This window comes from Phoca vitulina, unplaced genomic scaffold (genome assembly GCF_004348235.1).
Source record: "Phoca vitulina isolate PV1807 unplaced genomic scaffold, GSC_HSeal_1.0 scaffold8, whole genome shotgun sequence".
In the NCBI taxonomy this organism is placed as follows: domain Eukaryota; kingdom Metazoa; phylum Chordata; class Mammalia; order Carnivora; family Phocidae; genus Phoca; species Phoca vitulina.
Window position 1 is genome coordinate 35,319,428 of NW_022589711.1, and position 27,866 is coordinate 35,347,293.

Here is a 27,866-nt window from a genome sequence, read left to right on the forward strand (position 1 = left end):
GATGTTGAACCAACCTTGCAGCCCAGGGATAAATCCCACTTGGTCGTGGTGAATAATCCTTTTAATGTACTGTTGGATCCTATTGGCTAGTATTTTGGTGAGAATTTTTGCATCCATGTTCATCAAGGATATTGGTCTGTAATTCTCCTTTTTGATGGGGTCTTTGTCTGGTTTTGGGATCAAGGTAATGGTGGCCTCATAAAACGAGTTTGGAAGTTTTCCTTCCATTTCTATTTTTTGGAACAGTTTCAGAAGAATAGGTATTAATTCTTCTTTAAATGTTTGGTAGAATTCCCCTGGGAAGCCATCTGGCCCTGGGCTCTTGTTCGTTGGGAGATTTTTGATTACTGCTTCAATTTCCTTAGTGGTTATAGGTCTATTCAGGTTTTCTATTTCTTCCTGGTTCAGTTTTGGTAGTTGCTACATCTCTAGGAATGCATCTGTTTCTTCCAGATTATCTAATTTGCTGGCATATAGTTGCTCATAATATGTTCTTACAATTGTTTGTATTTCTTTGGTGTTGGTTTTGATCTCTCCTCTTTCATTCATGATTTTATTTATTTGGGTCGTTTCTCTCTTCTTTTTGATAAGTCTGGTCAGGGGTTTATCAATATTATTGATTCTTTCAAAGAACCAGCTCCTAGTTTCGTTGATCTGTTCTACTGTTCTTTTGGTTTCTATTTCATTGATATCTGCTCTAATCTTTATTATTTGTCTTCTCCTGCTGGGTTTAGGCTTTATTTGCTGTTCTTTCTCCAGCTCCTTTAGGTGTAGGGTTAGGTTGTGTATTTGAGACCTTTCTTGTTTCTTGAGAAAGGCTTGTATTGCTATGTACTTTCCTCTTAGGACTGCCTTTGCTACATCCCAAAGATTTTGAACAGTTGTGTTTTCATTTTCATTAGTTTCCATGAAATTTTAAATTCTTTAATTTCCTGGTTGACCCATTAATTCTTTAGTAGGATGCTCTTTAGCCTCCGTGTATTTGAGTTCTTTCCGACTTTTCTCTTGTGATTGAGTTCTAGTTTCAAAGCATTGTGGTCCGAAAATATGCAGGGAATGATCCCAATCTTTTGGTACCAGTTGAGACCTGATTTGTGACCTAGGATGTGATCTATTCTGGAGAATGTTCCATGGGCACTAGAGAAGAATGTGTATTCTGTTGCTTTGGGATGGAATGTTCTGAATATATCTGTGAAGTCCATTTGGTCCAGTGTGTCTTTTAAAGTCTTTATTTCCTTGTTGATCTTTTGCTTAGATGATCTGTCCATTTCAGTGAGGGGGGTGTTCAATTCCCCTACTATTATTGTATTATTATCGATGTGTTTGCCTTTGTTATTAATCGGCTTATATAATTGGCTGCTCCCATGTTAGGGGCATAGATATTTACAATTATTAGATCTTCTTGTTGGAGAGACCCTTTAAGTAGGATATAGTGTCCTTCCTCATCTCTTATTATAGTCTTTGGTTTAAAATCTAATTTGTCTGATATAAGGATTGCCACCCCAGCCTTCTTTTCATGTCCATTAGCATGGAAATGGTTTTCCATTTCCCTCACTTTCAGTCTGGAGGTGTCTTTGGGTCTAAAATGAGTCTCTTGCCAGACAGCATATCGATGGGTCTTGTTTTTTTACCCAATCTGATATCCTGTGTCTTTTGATTGGGGCATTTAGCCCATTTACATTCAGGGTAACTATTGAAAGATAGGAATTTAGTGCCATTGTATTGCCTGTAAGGTGACTGTTACTGTATATTGTCTGTGTTCCTTTCTGGTCTATGTTACTTTTAGGCTCTCTCTTTGCTTAGAGGACCCTTTTCAATATTTCTTGTAGGGCTGCTTTCGTGTTTGCAAATTCCTTTAGTTTTGTTTGTCCTGGAAGCTTTTTATCTCTCCTTCTATTTTCAATGACAGCCTAGCTGGATATAGTATTCTTGGCTGCATATTTTTCTCATTTAGTGCTCTGAATATATCATGCCAGTCCTTTCTGGCCTGCCAGGTCTCTGTGGATAGGTCTGTTGCCAATCTAACATTTCTACCATTGTAGGTTACAGATCTCTTGTCCCAAACTGCTTTCAGGATTTTCTCTTTGTCTCTGAGACTCGTAAGTTTTACTATTAGATGTCAGGGTGTTGACTTTTTTATTTGATTTTGAGGGGGGTTCTTTGTGCCTCCTGGATTTTGATGCCTGTTTCCTTCCCCAAATTAGGGAAGTTCTCTGCTATAATTTGCTCCAATATACCTTCTGCCCCTCTCTTTCTTCTTTTTCTGGGATCCCAATTATTCTAATATTGTTTCATCTTATGGTATCACTTATCTCTCGAATTCTGCCCTCGTGATCCAGTAGTTGTTTATCTCTCTTTTTCTCAGCTTCTTTATTTTCCATCATTTGGTCTTCTATATCATTAATTCTCTCTCTTGCCTCATTTATCCTAGCAGTTAGAGCCTCCATTTTTGATTGCACCTCATTAATAGCCTTTTTGATTTCGACTTGGTTAGATTTTAGTTCTTTTATTTCTCCAGAAAGGGTTTCTCTAATATCTTCTGTGCTTTTTTCAAGCTGAGCTAGTACCTTTATAATTGTCATTCTGAACTCTAGTTCCGACATCTTACTAATGTCTGCTTTGATTAGGTTCCTGGCAGTCGGTACTGCCTCTTGTTCTTTTTTTTGAGGTGATTTTTTTCCCTCTTGTCATTTTGTCCAGAGGAGAATAGATGAATGAGAGAACAAAATGCTAACAGGGTAACAATGACCCCAGAAAAATATACACTAAACAAATCAGAAGAGACCTGAAACCAGGGGAAAAGAAAGGGAAAGAAAGAAAAAAGAAAAAGAAAGAAAAAGAAAAAGATAAAAAAAAAGAATATGGTCAGATATGATCAGGCTGGTGCATAGATCAGTGCCACACACTAGATTTTGGGTGTATTTTGGTCTGTTAGAAGAAACTGCCTCCCAAAATTTTAAAGAAAGAAAAACTTATATATGTACAAAAATAAGGGTAAATACGATGAAGGGATGGAATATGACTGTAGAGATGAAAATTATAAAAGATTTTATGAAAGGAATTGATAAGATAAGAAGTTGGTTGAAAAAAGAAAGAAGAGAAATTAAATAAAAAAAAAGGGAGAGAATGTGATCAGGCAGGAGACTAGAACAAAGCCATACACTAGAGATTTAGGGTATATTTTGGTCTATTAGAAGAAACTGTATCCCAAAATTTTAAAGAGAGAACAACTTATATATATACCAAAAATAAGATTAACTACTATGAAGGGATAGAATATGACTCTAAAAATGAAAAATAAAAAAGATTTTTTAAAAAGGGATTGATAAGATGTTGGTTGAAAAAGGGAAAGAGAAAAATTCAAAAGAAAAAAAAAGATAATTAAAAAATTAACTTTGAAAGACTAAAGAATCATGGGGAAAAAAGCCATGAATTCTATGTGCCGTATTCCCCTAGTGCTGATGTTCTGCCGTTCTCATTGATGGGTAAACTTGGTCTTGGCCGGCTGTTCTCGCTGATCTTCTGGGGGAGCGGCCTGTTGCCGTGGTTCCCAAATGTCTTTGCCGGAGGCGGAATTGCCACGCCCTTGCCCGGTCCCGGCTAAGTAATCTGCTCGGGTTTGCTCTCGGGAGCTTTTGTTCCCTGCAAGCTTTCATACAGCTTTGGAGGACGAGAGTGAAAATGGCAGCCTCCCAATCTCCGCCCCGGAGGAGCCAAGAACTTGGGGCCCCGCTCCTCAGTGCGCCCCCAGAGAAAAGCAGTCAGTCACTCCCGTCTCCCCGGTCTCCGGCTGCACTCTGCTCACCGGCCTGTGACCGAGCGTTTCTATCTCTGGCACCCGACCCCGTGTGGAGTCTCCAAACCCAGCAGATCCCTGTGGTGCGCTCCTGCGCCTCTCCTCCCGGGGGAGGAAGGGGAGTCTCCCCGGATCTGCTGCTTGTTGGGTCCCTGCTGGAGGAGCAGTGGTCCCACTGTGCCGCGGATCACGGTTTAGGGCAACCCCAAGCTGAGAGCCCACGCCTCGGCTCCGTCTCTGCAGCCGGCTTCCCCGCTCCGGTACCTGGGAGCTCTGCCGCACTCAGGCACCCCCGGTCTTCCTTTGAGCCCGAGGGTCCTAAGACCACACTGTCCCACGAGGGTTCCACCCCCTGCTTAGCCACTGGAGCGATGTCCCTCAGCGGAGCCGACTTCTAAAAGTTCCGATTTTGTGCTCTGCGGCTCTATCATTTGCCAGAAGCGGCGGACGGAGGCCCCCTCCCCTGCCGTCTATCCTCCCGAATATCGCCTCGGATTCACTTCTCCGCACGTCCTACCTTCCAGACAGCGGTCGCTTTTCTGTTCAGAGAGTTGCTGCTATTCTTTTCTTCGATCTCCTGTTGAGTTCATAGGTGTTCAGAATGGTTTGATCCTTATCTAGCTGAATTCCTGGGACCAGACAAAATTTAGGTCTCCTACTCCTCTGCCATCTTGCTCCTCCCCTCAGGATTAAGATATTTTTTTTTTTTAAAGATTTTATTTATTTGACAGAGAGAGACATAGTGAGAGCAGGAACACAAGCAGGGGGAGTGGGAGAGGGAGAAGCAGGCTTCCCGCGGAGCAGGGAGCCCGATGTGGGACTAGATCCCAGGACCCTGGGATCATGACCTGAGCCGAAGGCAGACGCTTAACGACTGAGCCACCCAGGCGCCCAGGATTAAGATATTTTTAACCTTTTCCTCTCGTGCTGCTTCATGAGCATTAAAAAGTTAGCTGGAGCGTTCAGCCAGATTAAATTAAGGAAGAAGTGCGACCTTCTTCTCAACTAGTTACTACTAGTGAGGGCATCTCACTACATGATTTTGTTTACTAGGGTTTTATCTCAAATCAACTCTGCATGGCATCATTATCATCATCATCATGGCTCATATTTATTGTACATTTACAATATGCTAAACAATGTGTTAAGTATTTTATGTATATTTTCTATTTCTCAAATAACCCTTTGAGATAGTGTTGTGCTAGAGCTGACTTTTACCAGCTCATGAGAGCTGATCATTAAATTTTCAGGAAGTTATGGAGTTGATTGTTGTTCTGTTAGAATGATTACACCACGGAAATTGACAAATACTACCAATTAGGGCTCCCTCTGACCCCTAAGAAAGTTACTTGTTAAACATTTGCTAGCACAACTCTGATATTATTTAGTCCCTTTTGGAATGAAGAAACTGACAGGTGCGATGGGGTAGGTACTAATTAACTTACTGATGGCCACACAGAAATAGCAGCCAACTAGAAATTTCAGAATCCAGATCCATGTGCAATGTCTACCTTTACACTGGCCAGGATGTGTGGTGCCAAATTGACCTTGATTATTCCGGCATGTGGAGATAGTTAAAAAGAAAGGGGAGATCATGTAATATTAGATAATTTTGGTTTTAAAAGCAGTGTTTGAATGTTTAATTTTGTAATGTTTGGGCTATTATCTAATTAGACATGCAGTAATTCCCTTGCTGCTCTTCTCTTTACATTTGGAATTTATGTGTTAAAAAACCCACAATGGAAGTGTTAGATGCATCGTGGTATCTGCACAGGAAATTTCTTACAGAGCTCCTTGTAATGGTCTTACCTGGAAATGAGGTAGAGGGAGAGTCATGCCCTTTATGTTCTGTTTGGCAGAATTTGGGGCTAGTATCAGTGAAGAGGTAACTTCAGTTGACCATTAAAATGTTTTGGTTCCTAGCATTACTAAATGTGGCCTCACAAAGTTACAGAAAACAATAAAGTCAATCATAAGCAGGTTTCTATTTTTCTTGAGTGGCTATTAGGAATAAGTAAAAATAAAAATAAAAACACTTATTGAGTACTTACTCTGTATCAGGTACTATTTTTAAAAATATTTATTTATTTATTTATTTGATGGGAGGGAGGGGCAGAGGGAGAGGGAGAGAGAGAATCTCAAGCAGACTCCACACCCAGTGTGGAGCCCAGTTCGGAGATCCATCTCATGATCATGACCTGAGCTGAAACCAAGATTTGGAGGCTTAACTGATCAGGTACTATTTTAAATTATTTATAAGTTTTAACTCCTTTAACCTTCATAATAAACTTATTTTAAGAGTGTAATGAAAAAGGGTGCCTGGGTGGCTTAGTCGTTAAGCGTCTGCCTTCGGCTCAGGTCATAATCCCAGGGTCCTGGGATCCAGCCCCACGTGAGGCTTCCTGCTCAGCGGGGAGTCTGCTTCTCACTTTCCCTCTGCCACTCCCCCTGCTTGTGCTCCCCCTGCTTGTGCTCCCTCTGCTTGTGCTCTCTCGCTCATGCTCTCTCTCTCTCTCTCAAATAAAAAAAAAAAAAAAGAAGCCAGAAAAGGTAAACCCAAATCATTCAATCAGGTGTTAGAAAGGTAAGAGTAGGAACAGGTGTGTTCACCTCTCTTATTTTATGTAGTTTTATTGCTCTTGTAATGAAAAACATGATTGTAATGTTAAGGGTTTAGGAATTCCTAAGCCAGAATGTTCCCCAGGAAGAGGAAAGTTGCCGGTTGTTTTCCTCTCCCCAATCTTGCCATCATAGCTAAATCACTCCCGCAGTCCAAGTGGGGTTGAGCTACCTCACTACAAAAACATATTTTAGTACACAGCAACAGTATTCATAAAATGTTCAAATAAAAAAATTCATTTATCTTTACTTGAGATTTTTCCCTCTCAGAGCCAAGAGAAAGGTCAGAGTAGGCAAGCAGAAGAGCCATGTTTATATTAGGCGTTCCTTTCATTTCACTCCAGACCATTATGAATGCCCAGCGCCAGCTGAACCCATGACCAAGTCGAGACAAAAGAGGGCTCATTATTAGAAAGACCAGAAGTCTAAAAGACAAAAGAGATTTTAAAAAGTTATTCTTGCCATAGACATTTTTCTTCCATTTCATTCTACTCTATTCCAATCTATTCCCTGTAGAATGGCCGACTCAGACAAATGAGCCATGTTTCACACACCGTTAGCATGGCACCAAAAAAAGGCAGAAGGGCATTTCATAGAGAGAGAAAGATGACAAGAGGATGGCATTATTCTTTCTATGAAGTTTGTAGTAGAGTAATTCCACATCTCTTGAGGTAGAAAAGAAATAGTTAGAGATGTTTTGTAGATATATTCTATTCTGGATCCCAAAAGGAAATAAAAACAAATCTAATGAATAAGAACTGAGGGGGGAAGAATATCTTCCCTTTCTTGTTCTTTGTAGATTTTAATCTTGCTGAACTTATCCAATATTGGTGGATTCATTTCTAGTTTTTCTTTTAATCACACATCTCCTACATTTTACACTAATTGTATCTGATCATTAGGGACTAATTTCCACTTAATTGGCACTAGCCAACTGATGTCAACTCCTAATTAGTTTTCCTAGATGGAAGTAGAATGCTAGCAACATGAGGGATAGAATCTGGAGAGAGTAGCCATGGTGGTTTTTCCTGCTCTGTGTCACGTCCTTTTCACTTACATGGGCAGACTCTTTCCTGCCTCTTACCACTGAAAAGGGGACTACAAAAATTATTTAAGTAAAAAGGACATTTACAAAGAGGACTTCCTAATGATTTTTAAAAAGCTATTTGTAACTACAACTTAATCAGAAGGAAATCATTTGTTATACAATATTAGGCAAACAAAAGCAACATAAAATTTTTATTTATGATTGGTGCTAAACTTTATGAAACCTCATGAGAAAAAATAACACTGGACAAAATATACCAAATGTTAATAGCAGTTTCCTCTGGGTAGTAAAATTATGAAAGATGTTTTCCTTCTAATTTTCAAAATTTTTATAGAGTGCTTAGATTGCTTTGACATGCAGTTAGAAATTGGAAGAAAAATCCCACTAAAACAGTAATTTGCTAATAATTCCTTGGCAAGGAATTGTTCATTTTCATTCTAAGGAATGAAACATTTCTATTTAAAAAATATCTTTGGGCTTACTCAATGTCCTATAAATAGAAAAATTCAAATGACATTCTTACCTTAAAACAATAAGTGTGAAATAGATATTTAATGAATAATATATGTCAGAAAATGATATATATAAATATGTATGTGCAGGAATTAGAAGTCCAATGAAGGTAAACACCATAAGAAAAGCAACAAATGATAGACAATTCCAGAATCTGCATTTTCAGAAAAAAAATTGAATGTAGTTAATTACAGTTAACTAATCTAACACATTTATCACAAGGCTTATTCATGTGAGGCATTGTGCTAGGCCTAATCAAGAAAATAAAGTTGAATAAGGCATTTACTTACACTCAAAGGGCTTATAATTTAACTGGGGAGAAAGGAGCAGTAAGGCAAGTAAACAAATAATTCTAAAGCAACCACATTTAAATTAGTGTCTTTCTTTTGGGATTGATTCTGAAAACGTGTTTTGGTGCATTCAGGCATCACGGTTCATGTAGCTTGAAAATCCTGGTGTGAACTCCTCATATCATTAGGAAGAGCTAAAATTATTTATCTTCAAAAAGAACACTGAACTGCTGGTCTGCTTTACATAGTGATAGAATTGAGGCTTATCCCAAAATCTAGCTAGCACTTAGAAGATGTGAATTAATCCTTTATTCAAACGAATGTCCTTTGTAGATTCTCCATGTAGGATTTGTGAACATAAGTACGTTCAAGCGCCCTAGAGCCCAGGAAAACTCTGCATCACTCCAAAGTGCATGTTCTCATCTGCTACAGGCAAAGCAATTTGGAAAAAGACACTCAATTACCAATATTGGTCATGTTTCGCTATTGGGACCGTAGGAGGCTATTTAAAATTTACTTCTTGGGGCGCCTGGGTGGCTCATTCGGTTAAGCGTTTGCCTTTGGCTAAGGTCGTGATCCTAGGGTCCTGGGATCAAGCCCTGAATTGGGCCCCCTGCTCAGCGGGCAGTCTGCTTCTTCCTCTCCTTCTGCCCCTCCCCACTGTTCTCTCTCTCAAATAAAATATTTAAAAAAAAATAAAAATAAAAAATAAATTTACTTCTTGTTATCTTCCTTTATATTTCCTGTGTTGAATGTCACAATATTATATTTATAACAAAATAAATTGAAAAGGTTAAAAGGGCACATGAATACCACTTTATGAGATGAAGGTAGCTTGGTTTAGCCATATGCTGAATGCCCAGAAACAGTCCCTGAAACCCTTAAAAAGAATGATCGTCCCTTCTCCAGAAAAACAGATTTGCCAAAAATACTACAGATCCAATACTAAAAACAACTCTTTCTCTGTTACAGTAATGTGAATTTTCAGTTCTGAACATTATTTAAGAGGCACAAATACCTAGGCCTTATCGGAGAAAAATTAAATGTAAAACATTCTAGCCTAGGAAATATTAAGTCAAATCCTTCAAAATACTGTTTCTGTGACCAAACTTAGGCTAATTACTCTAGGCTGTGAATTATCATCCCTTTCTTGCATATGCATGGCCATGCTTTTAATTCTGTTACTTCTGGATTTAAATGCTGCATCGAACACTAACTTGGAGGGAAACACACTAAGATATATTTTATGACAATTGTGTAATTTTTTGTGTTTTTTATCCTTCTTTTGACTTCACTATCAAAAGCAAATCCAATTGTTGCACCATGTGTATAGTCACTAAAAAAACAAACAAACAAATAAAACAAAACCCTCAAAGCATTATACCCACCTACCCCTACAATTGATGAAATCCCTTGTGAATATTAATTGAGTAGGATAATTCAGTCAAGTGAATGGTGAATATGAACTACTACCATACCTTTCTCTTCATTTAACAATTACATAATTGAATAATTTTCCTAAATTTGTGGAAAAATGCTGCTGAATACCAAATATAACAGTCTCATTAAATGAGCATAAAATGAAACAAATCAATTAAGCAACAAATATTGAGGAGCTGTCAAGACCCTTTCATATGTGGTAGGAATTAATGGGAGAAATCTGATGAGGAGGAAACCAGATTCTTTAAGGAATCAGTCTATCAACTTCAAAGTGAGTATGAGCTGAACAACCAAGCTCCAATCCAGCTAATGGATGTGTGTATGTCCTTGTGTATGGGTGTGCGCATTTGTGTGTTTGCAATAAGTCAGGCACACTGAAAAAGAGCTTCTGACTTTAAAAAAAAAAAGTCCTTCTCTTTTATTTGGTGATCATGAGTATCCTAATAAATCTAAATCTTTTATGTAGCACAGTCACAACCCTGTCTGTATGTAAGTGTCATCAGGGGATAATTTAAAAAAATTTTTTAAAAATCGGAAGTCCTATGCACTTGTGATTTTGATTCAACAGATCCAGACAACTGTATTATTCTTATTGCCCGATGTTGCACAGCCACTAGCCTAGAGAAATGACATGACCTTACGGACTGAATGTTGTTGGGATGTCAGTTTGCCAGGAATAAAAGATTATGCAGCCTGGCAAGGAAGTAGTTTCTATTTTGGGAATTTCTTTCTAGCAAGGTGATGTGTAAATAGAAGCATGGAAGAAGTAAGGCATGCAGGGGAAGCACATTTCAGGAGCAGAAACACAAGGACAGCAGAAGCACAAATAGGGAGCATGTTGGGCAAGCCTGAGGAATAGCAGAGTGATCAGTGTGGCTAGGGCAGGGTCAGAGAGGGTGAGAGTGGTGGAAATGAGGGGGACATAGGGCTCTGTTTGCCATTAAAACAGCTTTGACCTGTAGCCAGAAGAGATGAGAAGTTATTAGATGGTTTTAAACAAAAGAAATGATCTGGGTAAGGAGGAAGTGAGGCCGGTGAGGATCAGTAAAGATCATAGGATTGATACAGTGTAGTCTCAGTGTGATTGCAGAATTGTTTGAATCAGGGCCCTAGAGGCTGTAAGCTGAAAACATGGGAGATGATACACCTCTTCTCTTAGAGAGTAGCAAGGACCTGCTGCAGATTGCTGTAGGATGTAGGAGGATTTACGATTGTTATCCTAGATTTCTACTACCTTGGAGAGGAGGAGTTGACACATGTCATATTTTAGACTGTAAGATTCTTGAAATTGAGATTATGAAGTGGTCATTTAGTGGGTGGCTTAAGCAAGGTGGTAAACATGCTCATAGGAAGAGAGGAGGTCCAGGAACTGAAAGGTGGAGTAGAAGGATCAACTGTGTGGATATTGATTGACATCACTAAGAATGGTGATAGAGTAACAGTGCTACAGAGAGTCACAGTGAGAGGGGGCCAAAATCTTCATGAAATGGAGAGTGTGATTCAGCGCTCTACATACAACTATGACCAAGAGGGTGGCAGATGGTATAATCTGATGGCATGGGCTTCAAAACTGGGTTTTCCTAAGGAAGAATGATAAAGAATGATCTAGAAATGACTTTGAGGTACAGACAGATCACCTACCTCAACTCTAGGTGCAGTAGTACCAAGGATGTGGGTGAGAAAAACGCAACTTTTAAGGAATTCAAGGGAAGTAATGTCTTCAGGGGAGACCCAGGTTTCAGTTAGAGCGGAAAGGTGAAAGGAGTCTTCAGAATCACTTCCCAAAGACAGAGTTGAAACGCATAACGTTTTTAATTCTTCCTCCAACAATTAATTGTGGCAAGTAATTCTGCCTAGCTGCTGGTACAATTGGCTTCCATTATAATTGACATGAAATGTTAGTAAGTTTAGCTCCAAAATTCTGTAAGAGTGCTTTCAAACTTCTGATTTCTGAATTTATTCTATCTTCTCTGATGTTCTCCAAAACTCCATAATCATTGATTATGTTCAGGGCTTCTGTTAACACATGTTGCCCTTTTGTGCTTTAGGTCAAGTTCTCAGCCAACGTGTTGGAGCATCACAGAAAGCAGCACCCTTCTTCTACGTTCGCACAAATTCCAATCACCCCTAAGCTGGATGCCCTTGAGCAGGGCACAGTTTATACATTTGTACATTTGGCCATATTTTCTTTTATAACACTGCCAATCCTTTTCAAATGCTCTAGCTTAATCTTTTAATTTGCTTTGCATGCCATCTCCTCATTATTCTTAAAATGCTGGGTTTCTATTCTAGTAGCAGTGCCATGCTGAGCCATATTGGAGCCTGAGGCAAAAGGAACTAATCAGTAATATTGATTCCATCTTTATTTAAAATTTTTGTGTTTTCACAAACATGGATATTTTGGATTAATTTCAATTTTTTAAAAAAAATATTACCCTAAAATATTATTTATCTTCATTACTGAGTATTTTGGCACATTCTTAAATTTTGTGACTGAGATGAGTGCCTCACATGCCTTACCTTAATCCTGGCCCTGTCTAGTGAATTATACTGGAAATTACTGAGTAGATGGTCAGAGACTTGAGAGAATTTGTAGGAAAATAAAGCCAACATGAACTCAAGGTAAGGTTATAAATTTTGCCTAAAATTAGAGGATTAGAAGACACAAGCGAATAGAGTTTTTAGTAAAGGTTTTTAGTCGGGTAGTTTTGGAGTCAGTATCTTACTTTGACCAATGTATATGTAGATACAGTTGCTATTACAATATTATAGCTTCTAATGCATGAAACAAAGTGAAAAATACGCTAGCTACTCACTCGAGAAGAAGCGCTTCAACTCCTGGTTTAAAGCTTGTAGAATTTAAAAAAAGTCCCATAATGGCCAGGGTAAATATTCCAGACATTCCAACTAGCTCACCTATTTTTTAAAAGAATTAAATATAAAGTATTAATTTAACATCAACAGTGGCACAAATTTTGCCCGAGATGAAAATATCAGATATCTCGATAGTATAGTAACTTTATAGAGAGGATACCCTACTTGGTTTCAACTGGATTATATTGCAGATTATTACCACCACCTTGTCCTTCTTCCTCCTCAGATTCACATCCAACTGTGTTGTCAAATCTATACTGAACATCCTTGCATTGCTTTGGCTTCAGATCATTGCCAACAATATGAAGCTCACAAAACTCTTCATGTGCCCCACTGCGGCTTGAGCACCCTCTATAGGTCTAATTTTTTCAGAGGGGCTATGGAGGAATGAAATGGAAGTGAGCCAGTGAGTTCTTTGTGGACTAGCCCACTTCATATGCTTTCTTCTTAGGAGACAATGGGAGATAGAAATGGTTTGATTTTGTGGCAGGACTAAGGGAGTCGATCCAGCAGAAACCTCATATGGCTATACTTCTCCAGCTTAATATTGTTTTGGTACATTTACTGTGTGGGACTGCAAAGCATAAAAAATTGGAATATTCTTAAAAGTAGTAGTATTAGAGTTATATTCCCCCTTGCTTATGAAAGTAGTATATTACCACTGTAAAAAATTCAAATAATATGGTACAGTATAAAGATTATATATATATTTTTTTTAAAAAAAGAGGACCCATAATTCAACTACCAAGACTTCAAGTACAGACCATCCCTAACTTAAGAAGTTTCGACTTGCAATTTTTCAGCCTTACAGTCGTGCAAAAGCAGTGTGCATCCAGTAGAAACAGTACTTAGAATTTTGAGTATTGATCTTTTCTAAGGTTAGCAATTTGTGGTAAGAGCCTCTCGTGATGCTGGGCAGTGACAGTGAGCTGCACCTCCTGGTCAGCCAGGCCATCGTGAGGGTGAACAACCGATATGCTTACAACCATTCTGCACCAACACAACCACTCTGTTTCTCACATTCAGTACAGCACTCAATAAGTTACATGAGATATCCAACTCTTTATCATAAAATAGGCTTTGTGTGAGATGATTTTCCTAACTGTAGGCCAATGTAAGTATTCTGAGCATGTTTAAAGTAGATTGGGCTAAGCTATGATGTTCGGTAGGTGAGGTGTACTAAATGCATTTTTGACTTATATTTTCAACTTACAATGGTGTATTGAGATATAACCCCATTGTAAGTCAAGGAAGATAATTATAATTTTAAAGAAAATTTATATTAGAATTTCTAAAATGGAGAGGACTGTATTTGTTTAGAAGAAATAAGTTGATAAGTTAGTTGAGAATAGAGAATGAGACCCAAAGGGCAGCATTAAGCATTAAAGGATACCTGCTGAATTTCTATACTGGACACAAGTGATAAGAATTAAGCAGGAAACATGGAAAAGTGAGGAATTAAAGGGAGCTATCACATCTCATAGAGCCATGAATTACATAATGTAACTTCCCTTGTGAGCTCCCTTGTCCCCATCTTCAGTAAAATTTACTAAGAACCAAAACTTCTCTATATTTAAAAGGAAGTAGCATGGGGTGCTTGGGTGGCTCAGTCGTTAAGCATCTGCCTTCGGCGCGGGTCGTGATCTCAGGGTCCTGGGATCGAGTTCCACGTCGGGCTCCCTGCTTGGCGGGAAGCCTGCTTCTCCCTCTCCCACTCCCCCTGCTTGTGTTCCCTCTCTCACTGTGTCTCTCTCTGTCAAATAAATAAATAAAATCTTAAAAAAAATAAAAAAGGAAGTAGCAGAGATCATGAGAAACTAAACTCCAGAAATTTTCAGGAATCATGAAATCCTTGGGTGCTCGTAGGCTATAGAATTGGGAATTTAAGATAATTGGATCGAGAGCTTTAAGAGGAGTGGAGTACCCAGTGAATACTCATGATGGCATATATACACGACATGCATGCACACGAAGTCATACATTTAAAAAAAGCTATAATGAGATTATACAGTAATAGTGTTCTGTAATAAGCTGCTTTTTTCACTTATTGTTTAGCAGACATTGTTCTAGTTAATAAATAAAAATTAAAAATTTTTGTTTTAATAGTAAAAGAATATTGTGGACATGCCACTTTTTATCATATTGCCGTATTTATCAATTGCCAGGCATATTTGGATCAGTTCTTTGCCCCTCCATTTTTTGGCTTACTTTACATTACTTTATTGCAACAGTTGTGTTTTAATTACTGGTGGCTTGTTAAATGTTTAATACCTACCTAGGAGAGAAAGTTCTTGATTTTTCTTAAAGTTATCTTGTCTGTTTTCACAATCAGTATTTCCAGATGATATTTTAAATTGGTCGGTAAAATTTCAACCTCCCCAGTTGCTATCATTGTTTGATTCAGATTGTGATACATTTTAATTTTGTAAAGTTAGTATCCTTATCACATTACTGAGTCTTCCCTTCCAGAGATGGAAAATTACAAGTTTTATATTCTTCATTTTAATCCTGGCTAGAAATGGTACCTAAGCCAGAAACTAACACTTTGTTTAGTTAGTTTTGAATTATAAAATAAGAGGGAAGTGTGGACATAGGCACTTTGAGGACATCAAGTCCTGGACTAGTCATAGTCATTTATTAGGTAGTAGTGAAACTTGGAAAATATTTGTGGTGAATATCTTGAAGATACTAATAATATAAACATTAAGCCAGGTCAGAGTGAAAGTCTTTTTACATTAGATTTATATTTACTCTGTACCTCATTTTCATGAAATTCTGCTTTAGAAGTTTTCTTTCTAAAATGTTTATAGAGGGGCGCCTGGGTGGCTCAGTCAGTTAAGCGTCTGCCTTCGGCTCAGGTCCTGATCCCAGGGTCCTGGGATCGAGCCCCGCATCGGGCTGCCTGCTCAGCGGGAAGCCTGCTTCTCCCTCTCCCACTCCCCCTCCTTGTGTTCCTGCTCTCGCTGTGTCTCCCTCTGTCAAATAAATAAATAAAATATTTAAATAAAATAAAATAAAATGTTTATAGAGACATTTTAACTCTAAAAGTTTAAAATTATTTTGGGGGGTATAACCCTTAATCTTGAGGCTATGTTCACTTACTAAATAATGTTAGAGGGAATTATATTTGCTAGGATATATTTTTTGTAGAAATTTAGGTATCCACAGTTAAAGTAGTATGCAATGAATGTATCTGTACTGACCGTTCTCTTGCTGTCTATTAATTAATTAACTTGATTCTGTAAACTCACTTGACTTTAACTGACTTTAATCTACTGATTAATTAGGAAGCCTCAAGATCCTCCATTCGGCCTTTCCTTCCTCAGACATGAAAATAATGAATCTTGTTACTCTAGCATTTCTAAAAAGATTTTCTCTGTCTTGATTTATTCAAATTTTATATTTCTCAGTAAACTTACATAGTTCTCCATGTTAGGCTCAAACTTCTTGTTCAGTTTATTCCTTTATATTTTGTAATGTTTTGTCAATGTAAAGAGAATCAAATTTTCATTATATTTTCTAACTAGCTACTGCTGGCTTATAAGAACACTATTTTTTTCTGTATTTATCTTATATCAAGCTATTAAAAAGCCTTTTGGGCTTAGTTTATTAGTTAATGTTTTTGGGTTTTCTATGTAATCTAAAATGTTGTCACTAATATAATTTTCTCTTTCAAAATTATGGATAAATGTCTTCCTTCCTCTCTTTTCTTTTCCTTCCTTCCTTCCTTTCTTTTTTTCTTTCTTTCTTTCTTTTTCTTTCTTTTTCTTTCTTTCTTTCTTTCTTTCTTTCTTTCTTTCTTTCTTTCTTTCTTTCTTTCTTTCTTTCTTTCTTTCTTTCTTTTTTTCTTTCTTTCTTTCTTCCTTCCTTCCTTCCTTCCTTCCTTCCTTTCTTCCTTCCTTTCTTTCTTTCTTTCTTTCTTTCTTTCTTTCTTTCTTTCTTTCCTTCTTTCTTTTTCTTATTGCCTTAGCTAAAGCTTCCAGAGAAATCACGGATATGAGAAAAGGCAACATTGGCTTGCTCTTAAATGTAAATGGAAGGGCATAGTATAAGTTTGTAACTAGGTAACTAGGTATCATTTACTGCACATGCTAACTCCAAGTCATTTACAGGGCTGTCTTGAATGACATTCTGGGGCTGCACTAGAGAATAATAATATGGTGAATTATTAATATCTGCCATTCTTCTGTGAGGAAGAAGTGGTGGCAAATGGATTAACATTGATAGATTTTCTAATATTTAGTCTTAATCTGTAACTTCTATTTTGATTTCCTTTTTGAGCTAAAATTTATCAAGAAAAGCATATTTAATTTCAGGCTATTAGAATGATTATTTTTAAAGGCCCTCCTTTTGTAATTAGTAAGTTGTGAATGCATTGTGATTGAACAGTGTTTCAGATTTTATTAAAATGCTCTTCAAGTCTAGTTCATTTCTGTAAATGGTCTACAAGTATGTGTAAAGGATATGCATTCTGTTTGGGGAGATAAAACTTTATATCCTGTAAACCAAGCATTTAAGTTTTTATTTATATCTTTTTATAGCCATCATTTTTTGTCTGACTGGTTATGAAATTATCTGGGAAAGGCATGCTAAAGTATCTCATTGTAATTATGATTTTGCCAAATTCTTTTGGCTTTTGTAATGGTATTTGCTTTATATATCTTGAGACATTGATTTCTGTTGTATAGATATAATATTTTCATCTCTTTGATAGGTTATTTTAACAAAAATATTCCTCGTAGACAAGTTGAATTTTTTTTGTTGTTGTTTACAAACTTTGCCTGGTATGCATTTTCCCAAATCTCTGTTTTGCATTTTTCTATCACTTAGTTTTAGGCATAAGCCCCAGACTTACAAATCAAAAAGATGAGGTACAGAATTGAAAAGCTGAGGCTTATGTGATTGACATCATCTCCAAAAACAGTAGACATCCACAGTTGAATCAGTTTTGAACTTAGAATTCCAAACAAGAAACTGGCTAGAAAATAAGACCAAATTTCAAGCAGGATGTCAAAGGCTGCAAGAAAGGGGAGTAAACAGAAAATAGTTAATAGAACTTACTTGATCTTAATTTTAAGTGATACTCTGGGTCAACTTTTCTTTTTGTCCTTATCTTTAAAAATAGCTCATCGCTATTTGTATGTATGGTATTTTCTTATTCCTAAATTGAAACAGTTTCTATTCAAATGCTGAAAGCCATATAGAAGTTTGCAAAATTTAGTCAGTTTGGTTTAAGAGCTTTTTTTCAGTGCCCATTAAGAAACACACATGTATTCAGTGCCATACAATGCAATAAATTTTGGAGATGCAGTTGAGTAAGAAGTAGAAAGTCCCCAAACTCTTGGAACTTACATTTTATATCTATCAAGGTACATACAGGAAATACAGAAAAAGGAATGCCTCTGGGTCCCAGCGGAGTGAATCTCCTGCATTGTTTTGGCTTGCCAAACTAACTGATTGGTTTCTCTAGGTCACACCTGCTCTAGGCATGGAGTTAAGCCATAATGGTAATCTGGGGAGTCTAGCACCTTCTGCAACTGAAACAGAGCAGAGGTAGACTCTGATTTCAGAAGGAGGTAGGGAACTGGAGTCAGAAGACCCATTTGAAAGCTGCTTTCTTTTTAAGAAAAAAAAATAATTTCTAATCAGTAAAATGTTTACTGAATGGAATTATTAGGCCAAGAAAAAACAAATCCATCATTTCTTACAGTGTTTTTAAACTCTTAACATGCAAGTTGGAAAGGACAAACCTGTGAGTGCAGTAACTCTTCTTAGTTTTCCCCTTTATGAAATATGTGCTAACTTCAAAGATGGAGCAACATTATTTAAATAATTACATGAGTTTTAAAAATAATTATTATGAAAATTATTGATTCACTATTATGTCAATTGATATAAATGAAATATCAGTAAATCTTATTAAGCATCTTTTTTTTTCTTAAAGGAAATTTTTCTTTCAAATCTATTAAAAATTCAGAGAAATCTCTCGTGGCTGAGGAAATAAGTTCACAGTTCTCTTCATCCTTCAGCAGAGTTTTTATTATTGTAGTTGTTACTGTTATTATTTACATAGAATGATTATTTATGGTTATTACTCCTCTGAAACTTAAACACAAAATCCTGTTCCATTAATTTTATCAAAATTATGAAGCAAGCTCTGTGAAAGCAAGGACTATTATGTTCATGGTTGAAGCATGAGGCCTAGAATGGGAACTATCACATAGTACATATCAATAAATAATTGTTGTATAAATGAATGAATGAATTTCCATATCAGTACCCACCCCTCCCTTTTTTTTTGCTTGCCAGTGAGTATCAAGAAAGTTCTCTTGATTAGATTGTAGATATCAACTCTGATAAGGTTCCCTGAAATTATGTGGGCAATCTTTACGATCTTAAATGGAGCCTAGTAGAATACTGGACCAGGCTGGAGGCTGGGCATGGATCTGTCCAATCAGCATGCATGACTATAGCTCTTTGTGTTTTTCAGTTTTCTGAGACAGTGGTCCTTGAGTTTTTAAGAGGCTTCTGAATATAGACATCTCCTTGTTGCTCACCTTCATCATCTTCAAGAAGGCCCTATCTGCAGGAAGTTGTATGGTGAAAGCTCTCTGAGTGACATAATATCATAAGCATAACTTATGATAAAATATAAAATCCATTTCAGTTTTTAGAAAATATAGGATTCTGGTTTTAAGAAATCTAGAAAAAGAATAAGTCCTTACCTAAAGAATGGTTCACCTTTTTTTGCAGGCTGACATTAATATCCTCAATACCAGTGAATAAAATCAAAGACATTATAGAGGTCATCAGACTTTCTCCATTAATTAAATTGATGAGGCTTCTAGAAAGACCTGTGGAAGAGAAAATATTTTGTTTAAGGTGGGAAAATCACTACTAAAGAGTAAAATTTTATTATCAAGTAGGAATATATTCTTAGCTATAGATTTATATCACATACTTTGCCCATGTACTTAAATAAACTTTAGTCATGTTTGAAAACTCCCTTCAAAGAAATTTAATTATGTATCAACTGCAAGTTAAGTCTAGACTTCCATAATTAGGAACTAAATTAATTGGGGTTGACCATGGTTTATGTAAGAAGGATGATCAGCTAGAGCTGTCATTCATTGTTTTAAAGCCCAGATGAAAACATGAAATTCACTATTTTTTTAAATTTGGTGATTTAGCCAATATCATGTATTTAAGGCAAGACAAAAAACAATGATGGAGGGATAAAGGAAATAAATAAGCCAAGCTTTATAACATGGTACCTAAGCAAAGTATTGGGGCAATTGTCAAGTTAATCTCTCTATGATTAGAAATTGTTTGACTTTCCTATACATTCCTTTCAAAGATTTTAGAAATCAAGCTCTATGAAATGGAGAGCACCTGGATATTATGTACTCCCATCCTAATTTCCCTCCATTTATGATGATAGTTTAGATATCTATCAATTGTCATTTTTCTCTATTAAATATTCTTATAGTGGCAAAAGTATAACTTTGAGCATTGTAATGATTTTCTAGATGGCCATAGGAAGGAAATGTTATTACATCACCCAACCACTTTATGATCACAATCTAACACAGTAAGTATGCTGTTGTAAGAGAAGAGAAGTCAAGGCATTCTATTCCTGTGGAAGCTCAAGTGCCTTGATGGTCCAATTCTTCACCTCTTTATGCATCCATGCCCTTTGCTGTAAAACTGCAATTTCTCTCACCTAAGAGATCCAGCCCGTTTTGTCATGAGACATGATGCAAGCAGAGGCTTAAGAAAGATTTTTGCTTCCTGTCTCTTGCATCTCTGCCACCATCATGATAGTGTTCCCCAGCTGCACTACTGGAAGATTGTGAGAAATGTGTGGAAGAAAGATGGATCTTCCCAGTTGAGGCCATCCTAGATCACTGAGCCCCCAGATGACCCTCTCACTTACTGTAGATTCATTAGTGAGCCCAGCCAAGATCAGCAGAGCTCAGCCATACCATCATAACTGCCAGACTCATGAGAAATAATAACTGTTGTTTTTAAGCCACTGTGTTTTTTCTTACTCAGTTGTTGGAACTCAGAGTTGTTCCCTCCTGAGAAAAACCTAACTGGTCCTGTTGTATACCTATTCCAATTTGGAAAATGAACTATAACAAATGTAAATATTTGAAAATAAACAACCGACATGGGGGCATACGAGGAGTCAACAGACCATCAAAAGCTCAAGACAATGTGAATATACTCATGTACTCATAAGCCTGGGCAGACTTTATGTGTGTGTGAAAGTAAAATAAAACAAATATAAAAATCTTGCTTTGAAAACTCAGGCAAAAATGTTACCAAGAGAAAAATACTTTAGTTTTCATTTTTATTTTTTTTAAATAGGCAAAATGAGGAGGAAATCAAAATTCCAAAAGTCATGGCAAGATGACTAAAATGTATGAGCATAACTTTGCAAGTTAACCCAAAGAAATTGCTTATCTTTTTTAAAAAGATTTATTTATTTATTTGAGAGAGAGTGAGAGCACGTGCATGTGGGGGCAGGGAAAGGGGCAGAGGAAGAGAGAGAGAGAAACTCAAGCTGACTCCATGCCAAGCATGGAGCCAGATGTAGGCTCAATCTCACAACCCTGAGACCAGGACCGGCGTGAAAACCAAGAGTTGGGTGCTTAACCGACTGCGCCACCGAGGCACAGTGAAATTATTTAAATTATTAAATTCAACAATGACAGGCCAGGATAATCAGTGGAATACTAACTAGATTACAAGATTATAAAGTTAAGAATGTAATGCTCTCAGGTAACATAGAACTTTGCCAAATCTTTTGAGTAGAAAGGGGGCTGGCACTGACAGAGTCCGCATAGAGGCAGGGTTGGGTGACAGATGTTGGCACTTCCTTCTTCTAAAGTCTTACCTCACAATCTTAATCTCTTTGTTTTGAAGAGTTGGCTTTCCTTTATTCATAGAGGCACATTGACGTGTCTCCTCTATTCTGTTTCTACTTGCCTCAAGTAACTTTTTCCCCTGTAACTGGCTATAAAATGGAAAGTGCGTGTGTGTTTGTTTGTGTGTGCACATGCACACATGCCATATTAAAATTCTATTTCAGAACAAATGTTGTAATTCTTGTTACTAAAAAGTGACTGGAGGAAAACAAATTAGGTTATCGTTTTTCTTGAATGAGGCTCTTAGATTTGTGTGTTTGTGGGGGGGGGGGTTGTGTTGACTTGGTATTTTATTTTTAAATATAGATTTATTTCTCCTAAAATAGTACACACTGAAAACATTGTATGATTAATGACTTTATTGTTTTTGACTTTTCAAGTTTTTGGTCCTAATGGTGACGATGACTCCAAAGGCATTTTTTTAAATTTTTTTTTTTTACAAATGGCATTATCCTAATGACAGTATTGTCAAAGGAAAAGGGGTATTGGGCAATGGAAATGTCACCACAATGTATTTGCAAATTGTTCGCTCCTGGAACTGTTGGCTCAAAGTAGAAGCATGTATAAGGTCAAGGATTACACATAATCCCATTTTATTTCACAATTGGATGAAATATATATATGTTAAGTAAGCCCATTACTGGCATTTCATTTTGTTCTAAGCATCACTATCCCGAATCTCCGTGCTCAATCCCCAATGTCCCAGAACCCTATTTCACATAGTGAAAACCTACAGTGAACAAAAGATCTTAAAACTAGATATATTAAGTACAGAACATGATATTTTAAATATAGAAAAAGAAAAAAATATACCTACCAAGGTCTCTTATAGCAGCCGCCGTCAGCATGGGATCTGAACTCACAAGGATAGTTGAAAATAATAACCATGGAGTGGTTTTCAAAAATAATTTATTCACAGATGCCAGATACCAAAGAATTAATATATAATTCATCAAAAAGCCAGGAATTGAAATTAAAAGTACCTGCAAAGACATTTTATGGATAGAAAAATCAGATTGCCTTTGTATCCTATTTTAAAAAGCAGATTATCAGGATTATTGGAGATACAGAATCACACTAATTCCATCAAAGGGAAATTTTAAGTTACCTTCTTTAACAAATATGTGCCTGCAACTCTGGAAATAGGGGGCAAATGTTGCAACGAGATACTTAGGACCTAGGACATACCAGTTGTAGGAAATACCATATTGTAATTAAAAGGGAACCCTTAATTTTCTTGATAAGGCTGTTGAATATAGATATGTATGTGTAAAGGTGTATGCACACACACCATATATACACACGCGTATATATACACATTTAAGTATGCATTGGACTGAAACATAGGCTATTAACATAGAAAGAAAGAACACAAGTTAGAAAGAAGTGACCAAAGAGGGAAAGAAGGAGAAAATAAGATAATACAAAGAATGTAAAGAAATGGCAGAGCACTTTAGAAAAGATGGGAAGAAAATTTCTGTTATTCTAGACCTGGAACCTGGCCTTCTGCTTTCCCACCATTGCCTTCTGCTTCCTCTTATTACACCAATGGCAGCTATGTAGCAAGATTTCATTCCCAAATGGGCTTAGAAAATGTGATGTGCCTGAAGCTACCTATAAGAATTCAGAAATGCATCCCCATGTTCATTGCAGCATTATTTACAATACAGTAATGTAAATTTACATTATTTACAATAGCTATATACAATAATAAGACATGGAAGCAACCTAAGTGTCCATCGATAGATGGAGTTGATAAAGAATATGTATTATATATAATAGAATATTATTCAACCATAAAAGAGAAGGAAATCTTGCCATTTGTGACAACATGGATGAAACCTGAAGGCATTACGCTGCGTGAAATAAGTCAGATAGAAAAAGAGAAATACGGTATGATCTCACTTATATGTGGACTCTTAAAAAAAGCTGAGCTCATAGACACAGAGAATAGATGGCGATTGTCAGAAGTTGGGGGTGGTGCAGGAGTTTGGTGAAAGGGGTGAAACATTATTACATGTTTATTCACCATTAGCTAGGCAATGAGGCATTGCGATAGGACCTAGAGAGGTGAAGAGGGTCAAAGGGTACAAACTTCCAGTTCTAAACAAATCGTGGGGATGCAATGTATAGCATGCTGACTATAGTTAATAATACTGTACTGTATATTTAAAAGTTGCTAAGAGAGTAGGTATTAAAAGTTATAAGAAAAAATTTGTAACTATGTGGTGATGGATGTTAATTAGACTTATTTTGGTGGTCATTTCAAAACATATATAAGTACTGAATCATTATGTTGTATATACACCCGAAACTAATATAATGTTGTATGTCAATTATACCTCAATTTAAAAATAAAATAAAAATGAAAATGAAAAATTATAAAAATTTCATGAAGATGTTGACAAATGCTCTTACTACCAATATTAAATAAAAACAGCAATATATATGTATACGCGCATATAGGATTCTTGTGACTAAATCTTATCATACATCCTTAATTATGTCTTTAGAATTTCAATAAGTAATATTAAAGACATGCATCATTTTAGGGTTTTCCCCAGAGATTGCCAAACTGCCCTCCAGAAAGGTTTACCAACAAACACAGCCACCAACAGTGTACCAATCAATTCCGTTTAAGACGATTCTCCAGAGAAGTAAAATCAAATGACACCCCCAGTTTCCTGTCTCAGTTTTTGCTACATCAGGAAAGTCATGCATTTTCTAATGAAAAAGCACAGGCTCTCAATCCTTTGTTTATTACATGTTTATTTACCACCTGCTAGGCAATGAGGCATTGCCGTAGGACCTACAGAGGCAAAACCAAAGATGGTTAAAAAAAAAAAAAGAATTCAGAAGAACTAAAATATTAAAAGCTATCTTCCTTCTGATTACTTTGTTCTTCATTTGTATGGGGACAGTCATGCATGATGAATTGGGGAATAAACACTGGACTCTAATTCAGGAGGCTGGGGTGCTAGTGCTAAGGGATTTGTTTAAGTCACTTAATCATACATCTCTTGCTGAATCTTAGAAGTGACAGAACAATGATGGAGTGATTATATGGCCCTGTTGAGCTCTGGAGCTCCTGAGAGGGAGTCTTTGGTGGATAAACCTTGGTGACAACATTAGGACAGTGGGAGAAAATCAATGCCTCCTACATAATTTACCTCTAGGATGGCTGGGTTCTCACTGCAAGGTTTTGATGGTCTGGAGAGTTGTATTACTAACTCCTGTTCAAAGGAAAAATTAGGATGAGGCTCTGAGACAAGAAGACTGAGGGTCGGGAGGCCCAAATCCTTGTTCTCCCACCCATAGTTGTCAACACCCTAATAAGTCACAAAGCATATTGTTTGTAAAAGTTGTTGCAGTAATTCTGTTCTCTGAATTCACACCACTGGAAAGTTATCTTCAGCACTGACTTGGTTAGTCATGTCATTCTTCGCTTTGGCTGAAAGAAGCAAGAGCAAACACGATGAAGGTACAGGCCTAAAAATCATTGGCAAATTGGAGCTTGCCCTCTTCTGTTGATGTCTGAGACTCTGCAGCCGTCATGGGAAGAAGTCTGGAATAAACTTCTAGATCATGGTAGTGACTCCCATTGCCTACAGCCAACGCTAACAGTAACAACCAACAGACACGTGCATGGGGCCATCCAGCTCATCCCACCTCGGCTGACCCCACAGTTGTACAGAAATGCAAGAGACGGCTCAGCAGAGATCACCCAAACCAGCCCGAAGTACTTTTTGTTTTTGTTTTTGTTTTTTTTTGTTATGTTATGTTGATCACCATACATTACATCATTAATTTTTGATGTAGTGTTCCATGATTCATTATTTGCGTATAACACCCAGTGCTCCATGCAGAATGTGCCCTCTTTAATACCCATCAGGCTTTTATATCTCTATTCTGTTCAATTTCTTTCTTTCTTTCTTTCTTTTTTTTTTGGTCACTTGTCTGAACTCCCATTTGCCTAGACTCAAAATAAAGTAAATTATTTTAATAGTTTTGTTTCTAATGTAGTTTAGGTAATAATCTTATATTTATAAAGCTATTTTAATTACTTTGAAAGAAATGTATACCTTGCTTAAGATTTGGAGTATTTTTTCCTTGAGGTCTTTCCTTGATGGGGTTCAAATAGCACACGATGAGAAAAAAAATCATAATAGTTGGTGAATTAGAATTATAGCTGTTTCTGTGAGTATTCTCTGTTTTTGTTCATGTGCATATGGGAAGTTTTAGAAGGTGGGTATTTAAAACACGGCTTTTATGCAAAATAATCAAACAACTGGATCAAATCTATTTCATAATAGCTCTCTAATAGCATCTCAGAGTTAAAATTATAACTGGCATTAAGCTCTGCCAGCCAGATTTTCAGAATTACTTTTTTTCTCCGTAAGTTTTTTTTTTTTTTCCTGAGCCTTCAATACGCTGGGCGATTGTTAAGATATGGCTTATTCACTAAAATATAAAGCTGGGGGCGCCTGGGTGGCTCAGTCGTTAAGTATCTGACTTCAGCTCAGGTCATGATCCCAGGGTCTTGGGATCGAGCCCCGCATTGGGCTCCCTGCTCGGTGGGAAGCCTGCTTCTCCCTCTCCTACTCCCCCTGCTTGTGTTCCTGCTCTCACTATCTCTCTCTCTGTTAAATAAATAAATAAAATCTTTAAAAAATAAAAAAATAAAAAATAAAATATAAGGCTGAATTTTTTTCTCCTGCACCTTATACTTTTTCTTTGTCTTCTTTGTTTTCTAATTTAAAGCAAAGTTTTAAAAAATCTGGACATAGATAACATATAGTAGTTCATGAGTGAATGATATTATCACAAAGAGAACTTCTTACCTGCCAAAATAATTTCTGCAGCATGTAAACATCCATGTCAAATGCAACATTAAAGATAATTATTGGTGTAAATAGATAAAAAAATACTTTTGGACTCATCCATTGTATGGCATCTGCATATATTTGGACCTAATAATATAAAAATATGTCATTTTTTCATTTATCCATCCTTCTATTAGCATCGATTGCATGCCAGCCACTCCTATCTCTAGCGAAAGAGAGAAAGATATATCACAATGTAATAGGTGTTCCAATCTTAACTCTATTGATTTTCATCATTTTCTTTCCTTTTTTTTTAAGATTTATTTATTTATTTTGGGGAAGGAGAGGGAGAGAGAGTCTTAAGCAGACTCCCCGCTGGGCACAGAGCCCATGTGGGGCTCGATCTCACCACCCTGAGATCATGACCTGAGCCGAAACCAAGAGTTGGATGCTTAACTGACTGCGCCACCCGGGAGCCCCAGATTTTCATAATTTTCCATCAGATTGTTACCAGTTACAGTGGAAAGTTAATGCATATCTCCATGCCCATTTTATTTTTTAAACAACGGGTATAGAAAGTACATTGATATGGGTACAAGAGAATATGAAGAAGATTTTCTGGCATAAAAGAGGAAGACAGGTTTCAGGTAGATAGATTATCATGCACAACATCCACAAAAAAGTAAACAATCATATCAAGTTTCAGAAACTACAAATAATTAACCATGGCTTACACAGAAGATGGATGTGGAAGAATAGCAGGAATAAAAACTGGGAAGTTAATGCTGTGAATGAGATAACTAATTAATGGTGTTTATCACAAAAATATTTAGTTGATATTTGTAAATCCTGTTATGGGCATCCACTCAACATTCTGTTCATTATGGAAACACTGATTGCCCGCTGTGTTAGGTGGTATCTTTGCTTTGGGGGGATGAGTCTCCATGAGTCTCTTGTGTTTCTCTACATCTTATGAGTGGAGGCATTGATTGCTTTTCTTCCAGACTATCTTTCAAAAATATTTGTATGGCTAACAGCTTTGGAAGACAGAGCCAAGTGCCCCCCTTTAGAGCAAAGAGCTGGTGTACTATACGGTAACAAGGACAGTGTCTCCTTCCAGGGCAAAAGTCAGGTGAGCTTACTGCCCATCACAAAATATTCAAGTTCTCTAAACTCAGGTTTCTTCTCCTGTAATGCAATCCATTGTGCATGCAGGTTTCACCGGGCCCTCTTTGCTTCTCCCTGTGGGTATTGGGGCTCATGGAACAGGCACAAGAAGATGCTGATACTCCGGCTTCTGCTATCGCTGTGAGCACTAAAGTCCTTTTCTTGGGCCTAGGAGTCCCATGTCTTTTGCCAAGACCATGAAACTGTGGCAGGCTAACTTATTACTTGCAAATAGAGTAAATCTTAGACCCTTCACAGTTCTTGACCTCTGTTCTCTTCTTTTAAAAGGTTATTGACAAATAGAAAAATTAAGTTTATAGACGTACTTAAAATTGCATATAAGTCAAAACTGTACAGTTACAA

At 37.0% G+C, this 27,866-nt stretch overlaps 1 protein-coding gene across 1 annotated transcript in view; it reads right to left on the reverse strand.

Annotated features, from left to right (window-relative positions):
• Positions 1-27,866, reverse strand: part of SLC9C1 (solute carrier family 9 member C1) — a 75,631-nt gene that overhangs the window by 40,599 nt on the left and 7,166 nt on the right. The window contains exons 4-10 of the mRNA XM_032406243.1: positions 26,355-26,483; positions 22,331-22,496; positions 19,306-19,434; positions 17,436-17,597; positions 12,523-12,622; positions 7,987-8,130; positions 6,653-6,840 (exon numbers count right to left, since the gene is read on the reverse strand). Coding sequence (XP_032262134.1) covers positions 6,653-6,840; positions 7,987-8,130; positions 12,523-12,622; positions 17,436-17,597; positions 19,306-19,434; positions 22,331-22,496; positions 26,355-26,483 — 1,018 coding nt within the window. The remainder of the gene's footprint in view (positions 1-6,652; positions 6,841-7,986; positions 8,131-12,522; positions 12,623-17,435; positions 17,598-19,305; positions 19,435-22,330; positions 22,497-26,354; positions 26,484-27,866) is intronic.